This window comes from Clinocottus analis, unplaced genomic scaffold, assembly GCF_023055335.1.
Source record: "Clinocottus analis isolate CAN_PGR_092001 unplaced genomic scaffold, fCliAna1.0.p SCAF_33, whole genome shotgun sequence".
Classification (NCBI taxonomy): domain Eukaryota; kingdom Metazoa; phylum Chordata; class Actinopteri; order Perciformes; family Cottidae; genus Clinocottus; species Clinocottus analis.
Genome location: NW_027176076.1, coordinates 555,636 through 575,410, shown reverse-complemented (window position 1 = coordinate 575,410; position 19,775 = coordinate 555,636). Strand labels below are relative to the sequence as shown.

At 41.5% G+C, this 19,775-nt stretch overlaps 2 protein-coding genes across 5 annotated transcripts in view; both read left to right on the top strand.

Moving 5' to 3' along the window:
• The window catches only part of dennd2b (DENN domain containing 2B), a 41,557-nt gene extending 38,530 nt beyond the window's left edge, over window positions 1-3,027 (top strand). For both annotated transcript variants that reach the window (XM_068596044.1, XM_068596043.1), the window contains exons 16-20: window positions 189-230; window positions 804-915; window positions 1,271-1,510; window positions 1,766-1,852; window positions 2,520-3,027. In XM_068596044.1, coding sequence (XP_068452145.1) covers window positions 189-230; window positions 804-915; window positions 1,271-1,510; window positions 1,766-1,852; window positions 2,520-2,554 — 516 coding nt within the window. In that variant the 3' untranslated portion in view covers window positions 2,555-3,027. The remainder of the gene's footprint in view (window positions 1-188; window positions 231-803; window positions 916-1,270; window positions 1,511-1,765; window positions 1,853-2,519) is intronic.
• A 1,834-nt stretch (window positions 3,028-4,861) lies between these two features.
• Window positions 4,862-19,755, top strand: trim66 (tripartite motif containing 66). Of its 3 annotated transcripts, none has more exons than XM_068596054.1 (18): window positions 4,862-4,910; window positions 7,172-7,396; window positions 8,244-8,457; window positions 10,171-10,300; window positions 10,624-10,740; window positions 10,906-11,020; window positions 11,278-11,424; window positions 11,855-11,972; window positions 12,229-13,034; window positions 14,651-14,857; window positions 15,178-15,307; window positions 15,421-15,502; window positions 15,585-15,771; window positions 16,101-17,014; window positions 17,139-17,262; window positions 17,370-17,444; window positions 18,038-18,190; window positions 18,349-19,755. In XM_068596054.1, exons 2-18 carry the CDS (start codon window positions 7,388-7,390, stop codon window positions 18,583-18,585), a joined length of 3,765 nt encoding a protein of 1,254 aa, XP_068452155.1. In that variant the 5' UTR covers window positions 4,862-4,910; window positions 7,172-7,387; the 3' UTR covers window positions 18,586-19,755. The 3 variants fall into 3 exon arrangements, with proteins under 3 accessions (XP_068452155.1, XP_068452154.1, XP_068452156.1); XM_068596055.1 differs by having other exon boundaries at window positions 4,877-4,910; window positions 7,175-7,396; XM_068596053.1 differs by having other exon boundaries at window positions 4,871-7,396.
• Window positions 19,756-19,775: the final 20 nt, after the last annotated feature.

Sequence of the window (19,775 nt, the reverse complement as noted above, 5' to 3'; positions counted from 1 at the left end):
AAGAAAAGAAAATATATATATATTTTATATCTGATTTTCGAATGTGATGGTTATTTGTTTTCAAGATTCTATTTTTCCAGAGAGAAAATACACATTTCCATAGCCGGTGGAATAAGCAGTTCTTTTCGGAGATAAAACAAATGTTTTAATTAATTCTGAAGAATAATATTTCCTGTTCCTTTTTTCAGGCTTTAATGGTCGACCTGGGAACTGACCGATTCATTCGACAGGTTAGTCTATGAAAAGAAAAAACTGAACTTAAAGTGAGTCATTTTTGCAATATCCTCAGGACATTTTCATGCCTTTCATCCCTCTATGTAATAGAGGCAAAATGCAGGAAAACAAAAAACCTCAAGCTTAAAAAAAATCTCCTGGTGAAACATGTGTGTTTGACTCTATTTTTTATTTAGTGATTAAACCATTTAAATGTTAATCTGTGACATGTTAAAATGTTGCGTAACAGAAGCAAACAGTCTGTCTCAGTGAAGGATGTTACACAGCAGCAATAAGTATCTAACGTCATTGACTGAAGCTATCAAACATTAATCATTGTACGCCACTGGTCGTATTAGACCATGTAAGGCTGAAGCCTCAGAGTTCCTGAATGTTTTGAGTGGATTGAGTGGGCTTTTCTGTTTCTCATCGCGTCAACTCTTGTGTTTTGTCTTCTTTCAAACGGTACAGGGTCTCGCTTTAGACAGGGTTGTAAAACACGTGGTTCTCTGTTGTAAGTCTCAGTCTTTGAAACGTATTCTCCAAACATCGTTGTTTATCACTGACTGCCGTGTTTTGGTTGTTTATAGATGGACGATGAGGCCTCGCTGTTGCCACGGAAACTTCAGGCGGCTCTTGAACAAGCGCTGGAGCAGAGGAATGACATCATCAGTCAGGACTCTGACAGCGAGTCAGATGAAGGTAAATGAGTCACAAATCATAACTTCTTACCAGGACAGATCCCTTGTTAATCAGAGAACAGTCTCTGTGAAACTCTGACGTCTTCAGTCCAGACTCCTCATCACAGTGAGTCACTAAAGCTCAGCTTAGAGATGAGAAAATATTTTTTTCTGATTATGAGAGGGACGTGTCAAGCTGACTAGTGCCAAATCACGCTTCCTTTTTTCATGTGTCCTTCACATCTTATTGTTCTATAAGTAAATGGTGGCAAAACAACATTGAAGCGTGCATAAGTTTCACAGTATTGAGAAGACAAATAAACTTGACCTTTTCAGCTTCAGATTTCAGATTAATCCATTTTCCTTTGTGTCCACAGAGTATAACTCCTTAAACAGCCTGGTGTCAGAGGCCTTCATCCGCTTTTTTCTGGAGACCATCGGCCACTACTCCCTGTTTATCACTCAAAATGAGCGTGGAGAGCGCATTTTCCAAAGAGAGGCCTTCCGTAAGTCTGTGGCGTCTAAAAGCATCCGTCGTTTCCTGGGTGTCTTCATGGAGTCTCAGATGTTCACTGGGTTCATTCAGGATCGGGAGCTGAGGAAGACCCGGGCTAAAGGTAAACTGTTCGATCCCTGAGTGTCAGTTGTTTCCATGTCTGTACACATTTCTCTAAGGATTTCCAACCCTGTGCGATCTATAATACTAACTGTGCAGGAGAGCACACTGCAGTAATACTGATCTCTAGTGGCTAAAAGTGATCATAAGCATGTTTTCTCTGCTCCTTGGCAGACAAAATAATTGTAACTTCCTGCAATATGAGATGTTTTATTCTTTTTCTTTTTTTGTATCTCGTGTTTTGTCCCATTGGCAGGTTTGTTTGAGCAAAGGGTGGATCAGTATCTGGAGGAGCTGCCAGACACAGAGCAAAGTGGAGTCAACAAGTTTCTGAAAGGCCTTGGTGAGTCCCACAGCAGACACACAAGGCTAGACTCGTTTTTTTTCTCAAACTGTTTTAAAACAGGCTGCTCTTGTATTTTCTTTTTAGCTTTGTTGAAAACACTCACACTACAAGATTCGATCACAGTTTTCCAACTTTTAATTGCTGCTACTTATTTGCTCTGTCCTGATGTGAACTCATCAGTTTTACTATTATTATTATTGCATTATGTAATAATCAAGAAAGAAGGTTCATAATAAGGTTAAGCATGTGTTTTGTTTGGGGTCAATTCACCTGGATGTTTGAGCTTCACTATGCAGAATCTGACACCAGAAGGCTGTTTAAACGTTCTCCTGCTGAAGGGAGAAAATTTACCTTTGCCAACCTGAAATTCTCATTTAAGGCTTGTAATATTTCATGAAAGCAGGATGTTGTGTGTTTATCCAGAGTATTTTTAATGTCTTTAAACATGTCTGGAGGGGATATTAAAAAATGTATATCTGGAATCCACACACTTCAGCCGATATTCAGATTTCTACTTAGATTGTAGACGGATGCCTCGTGGTTCAATCAGACCAAACCTCACGGTTTAATACCCAAATACAGTTTAATAACATGAATAAAATTGAACTTCTCAGATTTTGATGTATTTTACTTATTTTAATGACATTTTTTTAACTGTTTTCAGGAAGTAAAATGAAGTTTCTCCACAAAAAGAACTGAGGGATAATCCTCCTCCTGTTTTCAGTCATTCAACAAACTGAAGACCTGATGTTCAAATCTCTGCATTATGATGATTCTCACCTTTTTATTATGTTTTTTTAAAAATAAACATGTACATATTATTTCACTGTAAGCTGGATGTCATACTCTTCAGTGTATGTTTAAAGTCCCCTATGAGATAGCGATAGTAGGACGGTACACAGCGAGTGAGCCGTAGAGTAACCACTGATGTCCGGGTGTGCTTGTGAAGAGTGTTGTCAGATTGTGTGAGTGTATGAGACCTGTCATGGGCATAAATGTACAGTTCATATGTTTTCATTTTGCATTTTTTTCACCACAGTGTTGTCCTCTGTTTAAGGAGTGTAGAACCTATTCAAAAACTGTACATGCATCAAGACAATGAAGAAAATGATTGTAACTCTTCATAGAGTCTTTTGCAATCTTTTATTAAAGAAATGTTAAAATGCTTCAAAGTGCACAGTATTGAGTTTACTAATATACATGTTAGATATTTGTGTTGTTAACTATTACTTAAGAGTCAAACTATGATTTTTTACTCAGCAGAGATTTGTTCGTATTTTTCTTACTCACACTTGTCAGCCAAAAAGCGCACTTATCAAAACCAACATTACAGATGTACTCAACAGCCTTTATTACTCACAAAACAAGACCGAAAGCATATAGACATCACTTGCACAAACCCGGAACTATGTAATTCAGTTTGCCAGATGAAATAAAAATTGCCTCTTTTTATATCCGACATCTCAATGACAGCTTCCCCCAAAGCTATGCATTAGGAGAAGCTGGTAGTATCCCAAAAGGCCCAGTTAGTCTAGCACCAGCTACCACATGCTGCCGGTAACCTTATTACGTCGCTGCACATCACTCTGCTGGCTGTCACTGACGTGCTGTTATTAGCTCTCCTAACTGAGAGGCGTGCTGTTGATTCCAGCCGCCATTTACCTTTTTTCTGCACGTGTCCTTTATAGCAATTAAGAGTGACATTTAATGGAAATTAACTGGGTTAGGGTTAGGGTGAACTAAACACCTTTCATCCCTTTCTTAGCGTACATTAGTTATGTCAAATTTCAAGGCAGTAGTACTGTATTTTTCTTTTGTGAAACATTAATTTCACCTTTTCTACATTTCAAAAGGAGATTTTGTTTACATACAAACCATAGACGTGTTGCACCACAGCAGTACAGTGTATTTAATGGTGAGGCTAGATTAATTTCAGTTAATGCATCAATGATATAACATCTTGAAGAGGACTTTTAATTGGAGTGATGCTAGTTTAATTTACTACTAATGCTTTGTTGTACCTAAAGAAATGTTGGATTTGCTGTAAACTGCTGTAGTTTTACATGGTTATATTTGGTTCTTTAACTCAGGAAAGTTGACTTTTTCCTCCACACTAATTTAATGATCCTGTGATATGATATCATTTGATATTTAATATTTATTCTATGAAATTCATAACCTTTTTGTTGTTTATCATATTTGTTTTAGGGCAATAATGAAATATGACAGATCTTATTGAGAAGATTTTGTTAAGCGTCAGCTTTAAGTTATATGTATGTCTAATTTGAGCTGCAGTGACTGAAGGTAACTAAGTACACTAACTATAATGAACAATGATTAGCTACCTTACTTGAATACTTTAAACTACCAAACAGTATATTCAGCTGATCTTCCATCTTTAAATGCTAAAAATTGTTCATGCAGCAAAAATGTAATAGATAGGTACAGTTGCATGAATACTGCAAATAATCCTTATGTATGATTACTCAGTTACAATTTCTAATGCGCAGTTTTGAATCAGTAGTGGAAGAAGTACTAACATGTACTATCAACATCCTGCTACAAGTAAAAGTCCTGAATCAAAAGTATTGGTACTCACTATCCAGAATGGCTTCTTTCACACAATGTTATATTATTACTGAGCATAATACTATTCTGTGTAAACAAATACATGTAACTAATGAATAGTGTCAAACAAATGTAGAAGAGTAGTAGATGTCAAAATAGACTTAGTTGCATTCCACCACTGCTTACAATGACTCATTTTGACTGTACAGTTAACTTACATATACAAAACAATAGGATGTGAATACTTCCTCTGTCCCGTTGCCGCAGTGATGTTTCCACGACATCATTCTCACAAACTCTCCCAAAATAACCCAGTCTCCTCACCAAGTGTTACACTACAGCTTTGAGAAACGTCAGAAGTATTGCATGAGAGCGAATATAAAATCTCACGATTAACTGCGAGACTTGGATGTCTCCAAAAAATTGTGACCGGTGTGAAGAGCGACATCCGATGGAGGGACTTGCACTCGGAGATGCGCAGGTCAAGGTAAAAGAAAAAAACACTCTCGCACTCAGGACAGACACACAGCGGCGTAACGACACGACCGACAGGCCGACAGAAGTTGAGTTGCTTGGCAGACAGTCTCGTTCACTCTCTGACAGCCTCGCGCGCGCTCACCCTGATGTTTACCTGACATGATGCTCTGCACGAGCTACGCACTTCACGAGCGGAATGAATTTGTTCCCAGACACAGTTTGCTGCGTGCATCAAAACTACTATCCGCGCATTGACTTTATGTTCGCGAGCTGCCCTCCTGTTTTGTTGTGGACTGCACCATGATGCCGTGGTACAAACAATACAGAGTAATATCACGCTCAGTGATGCGCTGGAGGTTATGCTGCTAATGCAGAGGCAGGCTGAGGGTGCGGGGGCAGCCGCTCTGCAGCTTGATTGACAGGCTGGTTGTTATTAAGCAAAGCCGCGTTAATAAAGTGCTGTCACAGTGACGCGTCCACGAACAGATACAGGCAGCTTGACGTGTGACAAACCATAAGACAAATCCCAAATTCCCACAGCTTTATATACAGCGAGTAATGCATCACACCGTTATGGTGGTCTGCTCATACTTAATGGTCTAGTTTCCCCGTAATTTCAATTGACACAGGGATTTCTCGTTTTACCGTGATATTTAAGAGTATGACACCGTATCACAAACTGGATAGTTGCTGCAAATCAGAGGGACATCTGTAGTGAAACATTTTAAAAGCTACACTATACAATGTATGAGGCATTATGGGGCAAAAAAAATGTTTAATAACCTAACAACTTTAGAGTTAATCCTGCTTTCTCTGTGATCTCATCACTCCAGTGTTAATAGATGTTACATAGGGGTGCTTTCAAGGGAGGGATCACTGTGCAGGTTTCTATTATTGAGACATCCCTCGAGATGGCATTCGTATAGTGCCGCTTTACTTAACAGGGCAGAGAGGAAAAGATAAATGCAGTGAAGGTTCAGAGAAAGAAGGTGCACAGTTTGAAAAAGCTACAGACCTGAGTGAACAAGAGGCAGGGTGTAATATAGACTAATTGTGTTTCAAATTGGGTCTTTGAGCGCAGAATGGGGAATGAGATTGTTCTGAGCTCCCCACTGAAGCACCCAAGGATGAGAAAGTTGTCAGATTTGTAGGTCAGGCTGCAGGGGCTGTCGTTAGGCAGACTTGCTCACAGCTTGAGATGTCTCAGCGATTTGACACTGGGATATATTTGATGGCGAGTGTTTGTTTTAGGTTTGTATTGCTTTCAGCAGCATGCTGGTCCCTGGTTCACTTTTTCAACTTTTATACTCTAGTCTATTATCCAAACCACTTATCCCATTTTAGTGTCCCAGAGGCGCCGGAGCCGATCTCAGCTGACATTGGGCGAGGGCAGGGTTCAGCTGGACAGGTTGCTAGTTTATCACAGGGCTAGAGGCAGACAACCATTCACGCTCACATTCACACCTACGGGCAATTTAAAGTCCAATTAATCTAAGCTGCATTTTGGACTGTGGGAAGGAGCCGGAGAACCTGGAGGGAACCCACGCAGCCACAGGGAGAACGTGCAAACTCCACACAGAAGGACCTTGGGACCGGAGGTCGAACTCAAGCCTTTCTTGGTGCGAGATGACAGTGATAACCACTACACCACAGTGTAGACCAACTTTCTTATTTTCTTTTGCAAATGCAGGGTCCGTCATCGTTGTCTACAGTTGGTTCCTTTTCTTTCTTCTCAGAGTTTGCTCTGTTCATTTTCTCTGACATGTTGAGTTAAAATCTTAATTGATTTCACAGTGTTGGAGGGAATTGCAGGAGGGTACCCTGGTCCCATCTGGAGCTTATCAGAGCCTGACCCGGTTTCGGTGTGCTACGTTAGCGTGTAGCTCCCTTGGGAGCTGTTCTCTCCTCGTTGCTGACAAAGAGAAGAAGGCCACAGCCGCCCTATCCTAGCTCAGCCCCACATACTCCGACTCAACCTGAGCCGAACATCGCCTGCTCCTGCCTCACACTGCCTGCTCCAACAAACTAAAAGTTGCTTACAGTACACATTCTCCCTCCCTCTCTTATTGTAGGTCACTTGGTCTTCCTTCCTCCATTTTGGAAAGGGCTTCCGGGGATATTTTGCCCTACAAAAAATAATTATCTTATCTCCCTAATTCCCCATTATTATGCACAGGCTTATTTAAGAAAACGGATTAGATTTTCTCTCTTTTTTGGTGGCTGCACCACCATGCAGAGCGATGAATTTGACTGTGGTACTCTCCTCCGCAGCAGTAAGGGGGTCCTACACTTGGATGAACTGGGGGAGGAGAGAGCACAGTGAGGCTGTCATGTAAGCCGTCTCCTCTGGGGCCACCTCTCTATGCGTGCTGCTTCCTGCCTCAGGTAGAAGACTCAGTACTTCTGCTGCCGAGGCGTCAGACTGCTCCCTCTGCTCTCCTCTCGCTCCCGCTGAGAAGGCAACAGCTCCACTCTCAAAGCACTGAAATGGAGAAGGTAAGATGTTTGTTTCAGCATTGTTTTCTATCTTGATTTTGACACAGCTGGAGGCTGTTTATTTTTATGCAGTAGTTTCTGAGTTCGCACTGTTGATCGTGTGATTGAACCCCTTTCGGGCCTTTCTGTTTCGAGTTGACATGCTTCCTATGTTGGTGGTGCTCTCGCTCCACGCTAAGAGACATGTTAAATATTAGGGATCCCCCAGTCTGGATTTGGTCCAGAGGTGTTTTTCATCGCTCGTAAATTGGTAAGAAGGTTCAACTACAGAAGATAAACCTCCCCACAGTGATCAATAAAGCATAAACTAGCAGGCTGCACTGTGCATCAGCTTACTCGATTTCCTTAGACATCAAGCATGCTCTTTTATTTAGCTCATATCTGAAACACAAGGGACTAAGGAGTTTTATAATAGTACCCTTATTTTAATACATTTTTATGTCGTTCATTTTTAAAGTTTATAATGTTTATAACATCATAATGTTTAATTGTTCATGGTTGAAAAATTAAATAAATGTTTAAAGATACTCAAACGATGCTCTAGCACAAGTTATATTTCACTTACGTTCCTCTGAAAGTCTCTGAGACATTTGCTAGTACGAAAACAGATAACAACTCTTGGAGGTGTGATTTAGCCCGAAGCAAAGCGGCACCACAAATGTTTCTGACATATGCCACCCGGTCTTTTTATCACATGGGCATCTGTGTGTGTGTGTGTGTGTGTGTGTGTGTGTGTGTGTGTGTGTGTGTGTGTGTGTGTGTGTGTGTGTGTGTGTGTGAGAGAGAGAGTATGTCCACTCTATGTTTTAAATACAAAGGAAGGTGTTTCTTCGTGTGTTCCTTTCAGAGCTGCTCAGAGTGCTCAGTGCCGACACTTGCACAGAGTCTGTGTACTCTCTGCAACAAGTGGTTGTGTTACCAATGCACAGATGCACATCAGCATCAGAGAGTCCTTACCACTTCCCAGTACACAGACCTGCACCAGCAACAGAGGCCCAGTGCCACCCAGTGTCCTGACCTGCTCCAGAGAGACTCCAGCTCCCCGCCTCCAATTGGAGAAGGCAAGAACATTTTCAAGACTTTGTTACCTCCATTTCCAGGCCAGAATAACATCATTGGGACAATGCAGTCTGCCTCGCTCTCTTTTTGTTGCCACAAAGCTTATTTGGCTTATTTGCTTTTCCTCTGGTGCTCTGTTTGTTAATCATGTCTCTGCAGGAACCATTGCAATGAATAATGCATATCAGTGGCGATGGCTGATAATAGTTGCTGGAGATCCTTGTGTTTTATTACACCTTTCTTTAACAAGTGGCCCAGATTCTAAACTGCTCGCATGATTTCTTTTTTGCTAATATTAGTGTGTTGCTATTTAAAGACCCTCAAGTATGCCTGGCGGCTTTGTTGCCAGCTGCTTGTGTAGATCTGCATCACACAAGTTGTCAAATCATAAAGAATAAGTCCCGGACACCCTTATTGTAATGTGGAAGTGTTACTGTTGGTTTTGTGTACTTGTGAGAAAAAGCTATGTGACTGCGCTGACAGACAGGATGTGGGCAGTCAGATCAGGTTGACGCACACAAGGTGATGCTCGGCTCTTTACCACAGAGAGGTGTGATGATCTGCAGGCAGGAGGGGGTTGGCTAAGGTTAGCTGGCCAGCAGAGAGCAGTAGGGCTGTGTTCATTAGCCGTATCCAGCTATTGTTAGATAGACCTTCTGTGGGCCAACAGTTTCTACGCTGACCTATTTAGAAATGTATGAGACATAGTGTGTATTAGTATGTGTGCGTGTGGTCGGTTGATCCAAGGTAAATTGGACAGCTCTGAAATATTTTTCACTTGCATCTCAACATTAAACTTGCAACCTATTTCCCGCAATTGTATTCTTATTTCATTATATATAAATATATACAAATTTGTATATATATACTTATTTATATACTCATCGTTTTTGCAACCCACCGTCCCACTTGTAGCACTATGTTAAAGTTCCACAGACTGCTTATACTATTAAAAGATACTGTACATGAATACAAATAAGTAATGAGCATATTGGAAGATTAGGCTTTCATTTATAGGTCTTTGTGGTCATTTTTAAAAAGGGAAAATGTATAAAATGATATAATACATATAAAATATAACTGAAATATAGTGTCTCCCCATTTTCAAAACAGTTACGCTGTCTAAAAATACATGCTGGACAATTTTATGGCCAAATGTATTACCTGTGTCTACTGAAAAAAAAGATGTAATTCTGTAAGATATGCCTACTCCCTTTCTAGCTGAGTGTTGGATAAGACCATTGATATTTACTGAAGCTAAGGCCAGCAGCCAGTCAACTTAGCTTAGCATAATGTTAGGAAACAGGGGAAACAGCTAACCTGGGTCCATCCAAAGGTAACAAAATCCACCTCACACAATTAACTAAAACCAAAGTTTTTGTTTTATTAGGCGGAAACAAGCGCTGACATTAAACCAAGTTAAGATGTCTCTGTTGCGATCTTTTTATTTTTTTAATTACAAAAAAAAAGAAAACATGTCTGAAGTGCATTTGTCGCATGAGATGCCACTCACCTTTCAGGCATTCATAAGATAACTATAATACATATTGATATCCAAACCAATTGTCCTTTTTATTAAACACGTTTTAAGTTTTAAGTTTTAAGTTGTTCTAATAAATCAATTTGATAGCTTTTAAGATATAATAACTTATGGTCCTCCTCTCGCTGTGAGTGTGAATCGCTAATTCTCCTCCCTCCCTCCGTCTGTCTTGTAGGCCCAGGGTCGTATCCTTGTTCCCTCCTGATGTGCCACTCTCACAGACAGGAGCCCTTGGAGCTGTTTTGTGAGTCATGTGACCTTCTGTGCTGTAGCAGCTGTCACCTGTCCACCCACAAAAACCACAGGTCAGTCCTCAGATGCACAGCACAAGGACACCGCAGAGAAGGGGTAACCGCAGGTTAAAAACTTCCTCTGAGCAACATCTCTTTTGAACTGCCTTGTCACTTTTATCATCGGTATCTGCATACACTACCCTTGGCTCGCCTAATACCTATTAAGTATTCATATGCTTTTGTTTTCTGTGATGTTACAGTACAGTAGCTGCCTCTAAGGTCACCTCCATAATGTCTTGTCCCCAGGGGAAACCATTTTAATTGTGATGTCATGCCCAAGGAATAAATTAGGGAACTTTCTGTGTGGTGGATGCTGTGATCTCTCACGTGTGCAGGGTGGTGCAGATTGGGAAGGCTCTACAGGATCAACAGTGGCTGTTTGAGAGCCTGATGGTTCAGGTGGATGAGAGGAGGTCTGCAGTGGAGAACAATGCTAAGCAGATAGAGGACAGGTTGGTGAAGAGCAATGATCATCGTCCCAAGTCTGAGCAACTTCTGTCACAAATGCTAAATAATTTAACAGTGTGAAATATAGCATATATGCAGCTGAAATGCTGCTCTGTTCTTTTTGCATTTGGATTTTTCTCACATTTATTTCCTCCTTTCTGTCTTCGAAGACTTCATGGAGTAAAGATTGCACACAGGAAGGCAGAGAACCAGATTAAAATGGCAAAGATGATTATGATGAACGAGCTTAACAAACGAGCCAACCTATTAATAGAGCAACTAGAGGTAATTACTTTCTTTTTCATTCCTTCTTATCATTCAGCCAGCTGTGAATCTATATGCAAAGAATCAGTAACTGCCATGATGTAATCAGTTCTGAAAGCAACCAAACGAGGACCTTTGATAATCTATCAAAGCTGCTTAAGCAAACATCTCAGGAACTACATCTGTCACAAAAAGAGCCATTGAGTTAGCCCACAGTCCAGCCAGGGCTCTCTGTCTATCAGTAATTACTAGAAGCACTTTTATGGGTTTCTTTACAGAAAATCTCAGAGGACTTCCAACAACGTCTGGAGGACCAGCTGCAGGGGGCAATAGAGATATGTGGCCAGCTGGACCATGTTCAGAAGTTTATCACCTGGGCTACGACCCACCACTGCAGAGGCCCGGTGCTCTTCAGCAGGGCTCTGGTACGTCGACAGCCCAGGCAACAGACGTCCACTGTCTTATTGTAACACACACAGCCTCATGAGGAAGGTGTAATTAATTGCTGATGCTTCCTTTTCTCCCCTTTGTCTTTAAAGGAAACTTCACCCATTATAAGCGTAACGTTTATTAGTCACAGTACTACTGCAGTTGTACAGTCTCTCCTGGGTTTCTAGAGCTTTGTAACAGTCAGCCTGAGTAAATTACTCAGGTTGCATCACTGGGGGATTTCGACTTGTATTATATTTCCATTTGGTCTGGGCATTTAATTACAACATTTTTTTCTTTCCCCAATTGGTATCTTTTGCGCACACCTTTTATTTTTTATATTTTTACTTTATATATCAGTGACAGCAGCGGGGTTTGCAGAATGCATCCTGTTTTTTGTTGAAAGAACATATATTTTCCTGTCAGATTTCTCTTCAGATGCAGCAGCTGCTTGAGTCGTCACTCCACTCAGACTCTTGGAGTCCTATCAGGATCAAATTCAATTGGGATGCAAGTTACTGGACAAAGCAGATTTCCTCTTTAGGTAAAATACATTTTATTGAAGAGAGATGGTTTTATAAAAGTAGTTGTATTACAGTTAAATGTTCGTTGTTCAGAATAGGATTGAAACTGCAAATCAAAATGAAATGAAATAAAAAATGTTAATGTATTAGAATAAAATGACATTTTTGCATGATAGGATTCAGTGAATTTGCTCAAGGCTTTTTTTTTTAGGTTTGCTTGCCCTATTAAACATTTTGGTTGGACAGAGATCTTCATTTAACTCTGTTTCTCTGCAGGCCAGCTGACTGTCGAAGGGGGAACCAGCATTTACCCTCAGGGCTTGGCCTGCGCCAGTATTCTCCGCCCTCAGCCCATCAGCCGCTTGGCTCTGCCGTCCTTGTGTCAGAGAGGACGAGAACCAGGTTGTGGGTACCAGAACTGCTGCGAGCCCCAAATGTGTTGCGTCCATGGCATTCCCTCTCAGCCAAGTCGGTCCAGTCTTAATAAAGGCCAGCTGGAAGCCGGCCTTTATAACTCCAGCTGTGTTCAGCCGGCCATTTTCTCTGCCTCCTTGCACCAGAGCCAGCAGCTTCAGAGTTGCTGTGACCCAGACAACTCGTCACAATGTCTTCCCCCTTCATCACCTGTCTTGGGACCCGTCAAGCTCAACTGTAGTCGAGGATCTACATCCCAGCAACAAGCTGCTGATTCTCAGCCCGAGTCTCAAACTAAATTGTATCTCTATCGCCAACACCAGAGAGAAGTTCTTCCAGACAGCCAGACTCAGCCAAGTGCAAACTGTAGCAGGCCAGGCCAAGGTCAGAGGAAGCTGTCGACCAGCGCGGCTCTGCAGCAGCGAGTCAGCCACGCAGCCGTGGACAGAGATGTGATGACTGAAGAGAACTGGGAGGAGAGGTGCATTGTGGGGGAAGCTCGAGGAAAAATGTCAGCAGTTGAAAGCCGAGCGCTGCTGGATGTGGAGCTGCAGCAGGACAGGAGAGAGCAGCAGCAGCAGCTCCATGTTCCTCCTGCAGCAGAGCCGAGAGAAGAGCTGCAAAGAAACAGACCTGCATTGGTGCTCAAAGACCACAGAGATATCAGGGTGAGAGATTAAGCTAACAATAACCCTCAACTAATACTGAAAACCACGTGTGAAAAAAAGATACCTCCAATTTGAGTGTTCAAAAGTTTTGTTTGTATAGTTATTTGTGATCAACATCAGCAACTGTGAAATGACATCTAGGCATGCGGTTGTATTTTGTGCTCCTCAGTTTTCGGCTTTTCGTTTCACACATGGCTCTGCAAAGTTTCTATGGCCTCAAACAAAACCACACCACACTGTTTATACACATCTCTCAAAGCCCACAATGTATCAGTCAGAGTCAGGCCTATTTCCCATAAAACACAGATGTTCAAACACTCACTCAGACAAACACAAAGAACAAAAGACAAAGGCAACAAAGCCTAATTAAAAAAAGCATTATGCAGTGACATTTAAGTCACATCAAAAGCCAGTAGGAAAATGTTTTACTTATGGGAAGTGGTTATTGAATATTTTGCAAATGTTGAAGTTCAGGGTTGTTTTGAATTTGAGGCGGTAGTCAGTTTTAGTTATCTGTAAACGACTGAAACTAAAGGACAGCTTTATTTTAATGCCAGAATGATCGCTTCCCACAGTTGACAGCTTGCCTGAAAACAGATGGTGCAACAGAAATGTGCTCCTGCTTTCATAAAGAAAGGATGAGGGGAAAACAAAGTGCTGGTCCAACAATGACAGCCGAGCTGGTCTTAGCAATGCGTTCCACAGCCAGGAGAGCACTGTTCATCCTGATCACACTTGATGTCAAAGGTTTGAGCAGCCACATAATCACCTCGGCAAAAAGTCTCAGGGTGCACGTTTATAAAGACAAAAGTTATTATTCTGCATTTTCAAGTCACACAGAATCTGAAAACGACATCAAACCACTTGGGCGTCATTTATGTACTTAACCTGTCATTAATAAGTCGCCAAGGGAATAGAGGGAGCTGCCAGTTTAATTTCAGTTCTAGTTTGCTCTCTGAGATTAATTTGCACACCCCGCCATCGTTCCATGGAGAAGGATTATAGTCTATTTTCCTCCATATTCTAAATCCTGCATACATCTCCCAAGGTGCAAGGATCAGGTAAGTGTTTTAATCGCATGATACTGAGGAGTACATGTGCGGTGTCGCTGTGGCCTGAATATGTATGTGGATACACTCGAAAAAGAGAAAAGCGAGCTGTGTTAAAAAATACCCTCTGTGATTTGTCAGCCGTCCTGCTTTCGTTAGCTGAAGTGTTTAAAGGAGCTTTTTAAGACACTTGCATTAATTAAATTGTAACAGGATAGAGGAGGAGAGAGTGTTCTTCAGTGATTTTCTGTCCTGGTTTAATCAAATGGCCTAACTGCACCCCTGAATTCACATTAGCTTTGTAACCAAACCTGTCCTTTGCCTGTACTTCTAACAGTAATATGCATGCAGCTGTGTGGGCCATTCTCCATGTTTGTAAGGATTAAGCTAAGCATATTGCTGTGTGTGTTTGTGTGTGTGTGCTTATGTGACACTCACGGTGGTTTCCACTGCACACATCCCACTCCTTTTCTCTCCTGTCTGTTGTTAATGGCATGAACAGGGGCATCTGGGCATGTGATGCGTCTTGAAAACATGCTCAGTTTGGCATGTTTGTGTTTCTAACAGAGATCCACTTCCCTGGAGGTGTCGGTGACAGCCCACAAGTGTGTATCTGATGTGCAGAGCAGCAGGCTCGGTCCCAGTTTAGTGTGCACAAGGAGGGAAAGACGTTCCCAGAGCATCCCGGCAGAACTGGCAGTCCCTTCCACCAGTCCTAGTGCTGAAAGGCCCACAGGATGCACCCATGGCCTTCAGGCAGGAGCCGCAACTAAGGTAACCCTTCATCAGGATAAAATCTCATCAGTGCAGCTCGGCTGTCAGATAGAGGCCACCCGTGTGTACATGTCAGTTCTGGTTTTACAAAGCAATAGCCTCCCTCAAACACAGTCATAAGTACTTACTCTGATTAAGGGCTCCAACAAACTATTATTTTCAATGAATATGCCTATTATTTTTTGATTGTTTGTTTAATATTTTTATGTTTAAAATGTCAGAAAATAGGGAAAATGTCAAAAGTCATGTCCTTCGATTGCTTTGTTCAATTACTATATAACATTACAAATAGTAATACCTAATGTTTGCTTTGTTCTCAGTGTGTCAGTACGGATCCCAAACAGAGGAGAGCCTCAGATGGGGTGCTTTGTGTTGTTAAGGAAACTTCGTCTGATACGGCGCCCTGCAGAGGCCACCAGTCTCCTCTACTGTGCTATAAGACAGAATCAGGTGCTAGAAAATACTACTTGGGTAACTTTCTTACCATGCAATTCTTTCTCATATCCTAAAAAATAAATCATGTACTAAATTTGTGAATACATGCTCATCATATTTCTCTTCAGATCATTATTTTACCTGTGCAAATAAAGAGATTGATTATGAGACCGAGGGGAAATGCAGGCTGTCAAAAACCAGCCACAGCAGGTGTGTAATAGCTGTCCAGTCAAACATCTATCCATGCACAAATCATGAAAATGGTTTCATCATTCTTTCTCTACTTCTAAAGTAACAGAGATTTTCAGAAGGACGCAGGAAGGCCAAGGGTTCCAGTGGTGTGCTTAGAGCGTCTCAAAATACTTGTGTCTCAACTGCCCCCACATGGACGCCGGCAGAGCGACCCTTTACCTGCCAGCGGGACGGAGAAGAGCGAAGCGCTGCCGCAGCAGAGGGCCAAGCACGATGCAACGCCAGAAGTATGTTTTATTTCTTTGCATACAGTGTAGGAAAGGTGATCCTCTAAAAACACCAGAGTGATTGTTACAAGTCATATTGCAGAAAATATTTAATGGTCCTTTGTTTTTATATGATAAATAATGTTTATAAGAATAGGTGGCTTAGATAGATAGTTTTGGAATAATAGATACTAATTTACTTAATACAAAGTCACGAGAGATTCTAGTCTACATGAAATTAAGTTAAGTTAAAATTCGGTTTATTCAGCAAATATATAATAAAATATGACAACATGACAACTTCTGTTCTGTTCTCCACTCTTCTCTTCTCCTATGTGTCGTATGCACAGGGTATAACTGGAGGCTCTGAGACCACGAGGCCCACTCGCTCACCCCCAGCTCCATCATATGCAGAACGACAGAACCGTAATCAGTCGACCGCACACTCGACCACCACAGAGTTGGACTGCCGAGGGAGAATCAGCTCCTGTAAAGCATCCACGCCTCCGTCTGCTGACCCTAAATATGTACCACAGAGTTACTCTGATCTGGATCTGGACTCTGATACTGATCCCAGATCAGTTTCAGAGGAAGCCGTTGTTTCTCAGGCTGATCCAGACCACCAGCGATACTCAGATGCATCACCAGATTCTCACCCAAATACAGAGTCTTCATCTGAGGCTGATCTTGAGTGTCTGGCTGAGGAGGAATCATTAGCTGAGGAAGAGATGCGGCTCTGCAGTGAAACTGATATCACAGGAGATTCTGAGCCAAGTCTTGAATATGATGCAGACCCAGAATCAGATGCAGCAGCGGGATCAGAGGATGGCCAAGTGCTGTACGCTGATGCAGAATCAGGCGACGCTGAAACCTTGTCAGACGTCCAGCCTGGCAATGATCCCAGTTTTCAGGCAGAGACAGACTCTGACATTGTATCCGATCAGCCCCCAGACTCTCAGGGCTCAGTGGAGTCCGAGCTCGACGTAGAATCTGATCCAGAACTCACAACTGACGACCCACAACCACTTCGCTCTGACTTGGAAGAGGAGTCTCACATTGGCGATGCTCCAAGGCCGCTAGTAGTTTTAAACCCTGTCGCTCAAAGAGCCACCGAGGAACTCCAGCCTGACCAGGACAGTGCAGAGATGGAGAGTGAGGACTTCTGCGCTGTGTGTCTAATTGGAGGGGACTTGCTGTGCTGTGACCGCTGTCCAAAAGTTTTTCATTTGTCTTGCCACATCCCATCTCTGCTAAGCTTCCCCTCGTAAGTTTCTTTTACTGTAACATGAAATATATCCAGTACATTTAATATTACTCTCTTACCTCCCATAAAAGTGTTTATTTGGAGCCGCCAGTGTTAACCTGATGCTCTTTCTTATCCTGTACAGAGGTGACTGGGTGTGCAGCCTGTGCAGAGACGTCATGCAGCCTGAGGTTGAGTATGACTGTGAGAATCAGAGAACATCTGGAGAACGCACATCGGCACATGGACTGCCTGCCTGTGACCAGAGAGTAGGCCATTTTATTAGCTGCATCGTAGTCATGATGGCTGGTGTTTTTTCTGTGACTTTGTTTCCTTCTTCCAGACAATTTATTTTCTTGTTTGGTCATGTTTTTAGAAATGTGAGCGGCTGACTCTTCTGATCCTCAGCAACGTCCTGAGTGCTCCCTTCCATGAGCCCGTCAGTCCACTTGTGAGTGATCACCCTTTTACTCTTATAGACCAGTTACAGAAAAGGATAGTAGACCCATGGAGATTTTTCTTTTTTGTGTCGGCATACATAAACACACTTTAACTGTTTCTATATTCTTAAGGGTTTAGGTTTCTTAACGTTACCCTGTGGAGATTTTCTGTAACAAACAGAGTTATGTTCACATTCAGTTTATCTCACCAAATCCCATTGAATGTTTCCGTAAGGCGTGAAAGACGTGTTAAACATTTGTAACGCTGATTAAAAAGATGTTTGTGCAAAGTGGACCCCCTCATTGCAAAGTCCCACAGGCTACCCTTAATATAGATACTTAAAGTGATCCCCTTCTGTGTCCAGTGCAGTAAAAACAAAACACAACTGTATTTAATCGGCCTGTGAGCATATTTCATCCAAGGCAGGAACTAGCATTGCTCAAGCAAGCAAATAGGTGGTGCCCTATTTCATATGAAGATCCATAATGCGATCTATAAAACATTCATTTCATGCATTTTGAGGGCAGAAAGACTTATGAGGTAATTACATTGGGATGAGTTACAGGGAACTAAAGTGTTAAATGCGTTTGCTTTTTCATACAGGCTCGTCACTACTACCAGATCATTAAGAAGCCCATGGACCTGTCTGTGATCAGGGCCAAACTCAACAAGAGGAATACTCGACATTACAACTTGACAGAACAGTTTGTTGATGATGTCTATCTCATGTTCCACAACTGTGCAAAGTTCAATTATGTAAGTTAAAAATGTATATTGTGTATGTGTGTATTCAATGTACAATTTGTCTCATAATCACAATGATTCCTCATTTAGACTATAAAAATCACGATCACCAGTCAGCACTTCACCAGCACTGATCTGAGGTTAATAGTTCTTTCCCTCTCTGATCACAGCCTGACTCCGAGGTCGCTCAAGCAGGCCGCAACCTGGAGGTGTTTTTCACCTCCAATCTGAAAGAAGTTTTCCCAGACAGAGTTTTCCTTGCAGCGGAGGCGGACTCTGACAGCGATGAGTACGACGAGGCCTACAGGACCGCTGGGACTGGTTTCCCCTGGCCAGAGAGGAGAGAGCAGTGCCACAGGAAGAGGAAGAGGAGACACTCCCTCAAGTCTAGGAGACAACACTTCTAACCATGAAGTGCAAAAATGGACAAAAGAAAGGCAGTTTTTTGTGAGTAATTATGCTGTTTTTATTTCGCAGCCTGTCGGGCCGTGTTTCCATACTGTAATCTATTCATGTTCTGAACATACATGTTATGTATGTTCAGCTGCCATCCAGTCAAACAGTTTTGTAAGGTGGCTTCTGTAGCTTTAAAACATCATATAGGCTGAAATTGTTACATGTGTATCATCACCACTGATGCACTGGAAATTACATTAATTATTTATGTTCAGACCTCATAAAATCACATACCCAATGTTGTACTGTATTGTGCAAAGAGGATTCTGTAGTTGGATGTTTAATAATTTCACTTTGCAGCTTTATTAAGTGTATTTCTGTACTTTTTTTTAAGTGAACATAGCTCTGATTATACACAGCACTTTGAAACTTTGATATGGGTAAATACTGTATTTATCATATTCGTAAGCACTTAACATATTTATACATGTGTAACTGTATAGAACTTTATTTTACTATATTTTGCATTTTAATTATTAAATGATTGCAGGCAATTATCATAGGTTTGATTATTGATATTATTGTGTGTCTGAGTGTCTTTTTTTTTTAAAGCAGCTGTGAATAATTGAATTTTTGACCAGAGTGATACAGAAGGTGAGGGCTTGATGGTGCTATAGCTATATAGTAATAGAGCTCAGTGGGACACATGTATTTTAAGGTTTGTTAGAGGATTTAATAATGAAACAATCCAAGGAAGTTTTTATTTTACATGTAACCATAATTTAGGTTTGTGTAAGCTTTCTGTTCCTCCCCTGTTTCAGCAAAACTATGTATTCCTCTGTTATCTAAATATCTCAGGCTTTATAAGAGTGTTGGGTATTCATATAATTTATTATTGATGATTATTCGTAGAGCCACACTGTTGAGAGAAAATTATCTCTTATTATAGCTGCAATTGTAGAGCATTTCCTGTTTTTAAATATTCTTTACTTGCTTCCTGCAGCTTAAGATATATTTTACTTAACAATAACAGTAATACTGCACAAATGAATGTCTGTGCACTCATTGGTCATTGTCAGGAGTAGTGATTATACAGTATATGGGATGTTACTTCATTTGAAATCAATAAATATCTGATTCCTTCCTTCCTTTTCAATGTAACATTCAACAATAAATGCACATATCAGTATCAATAAAATGT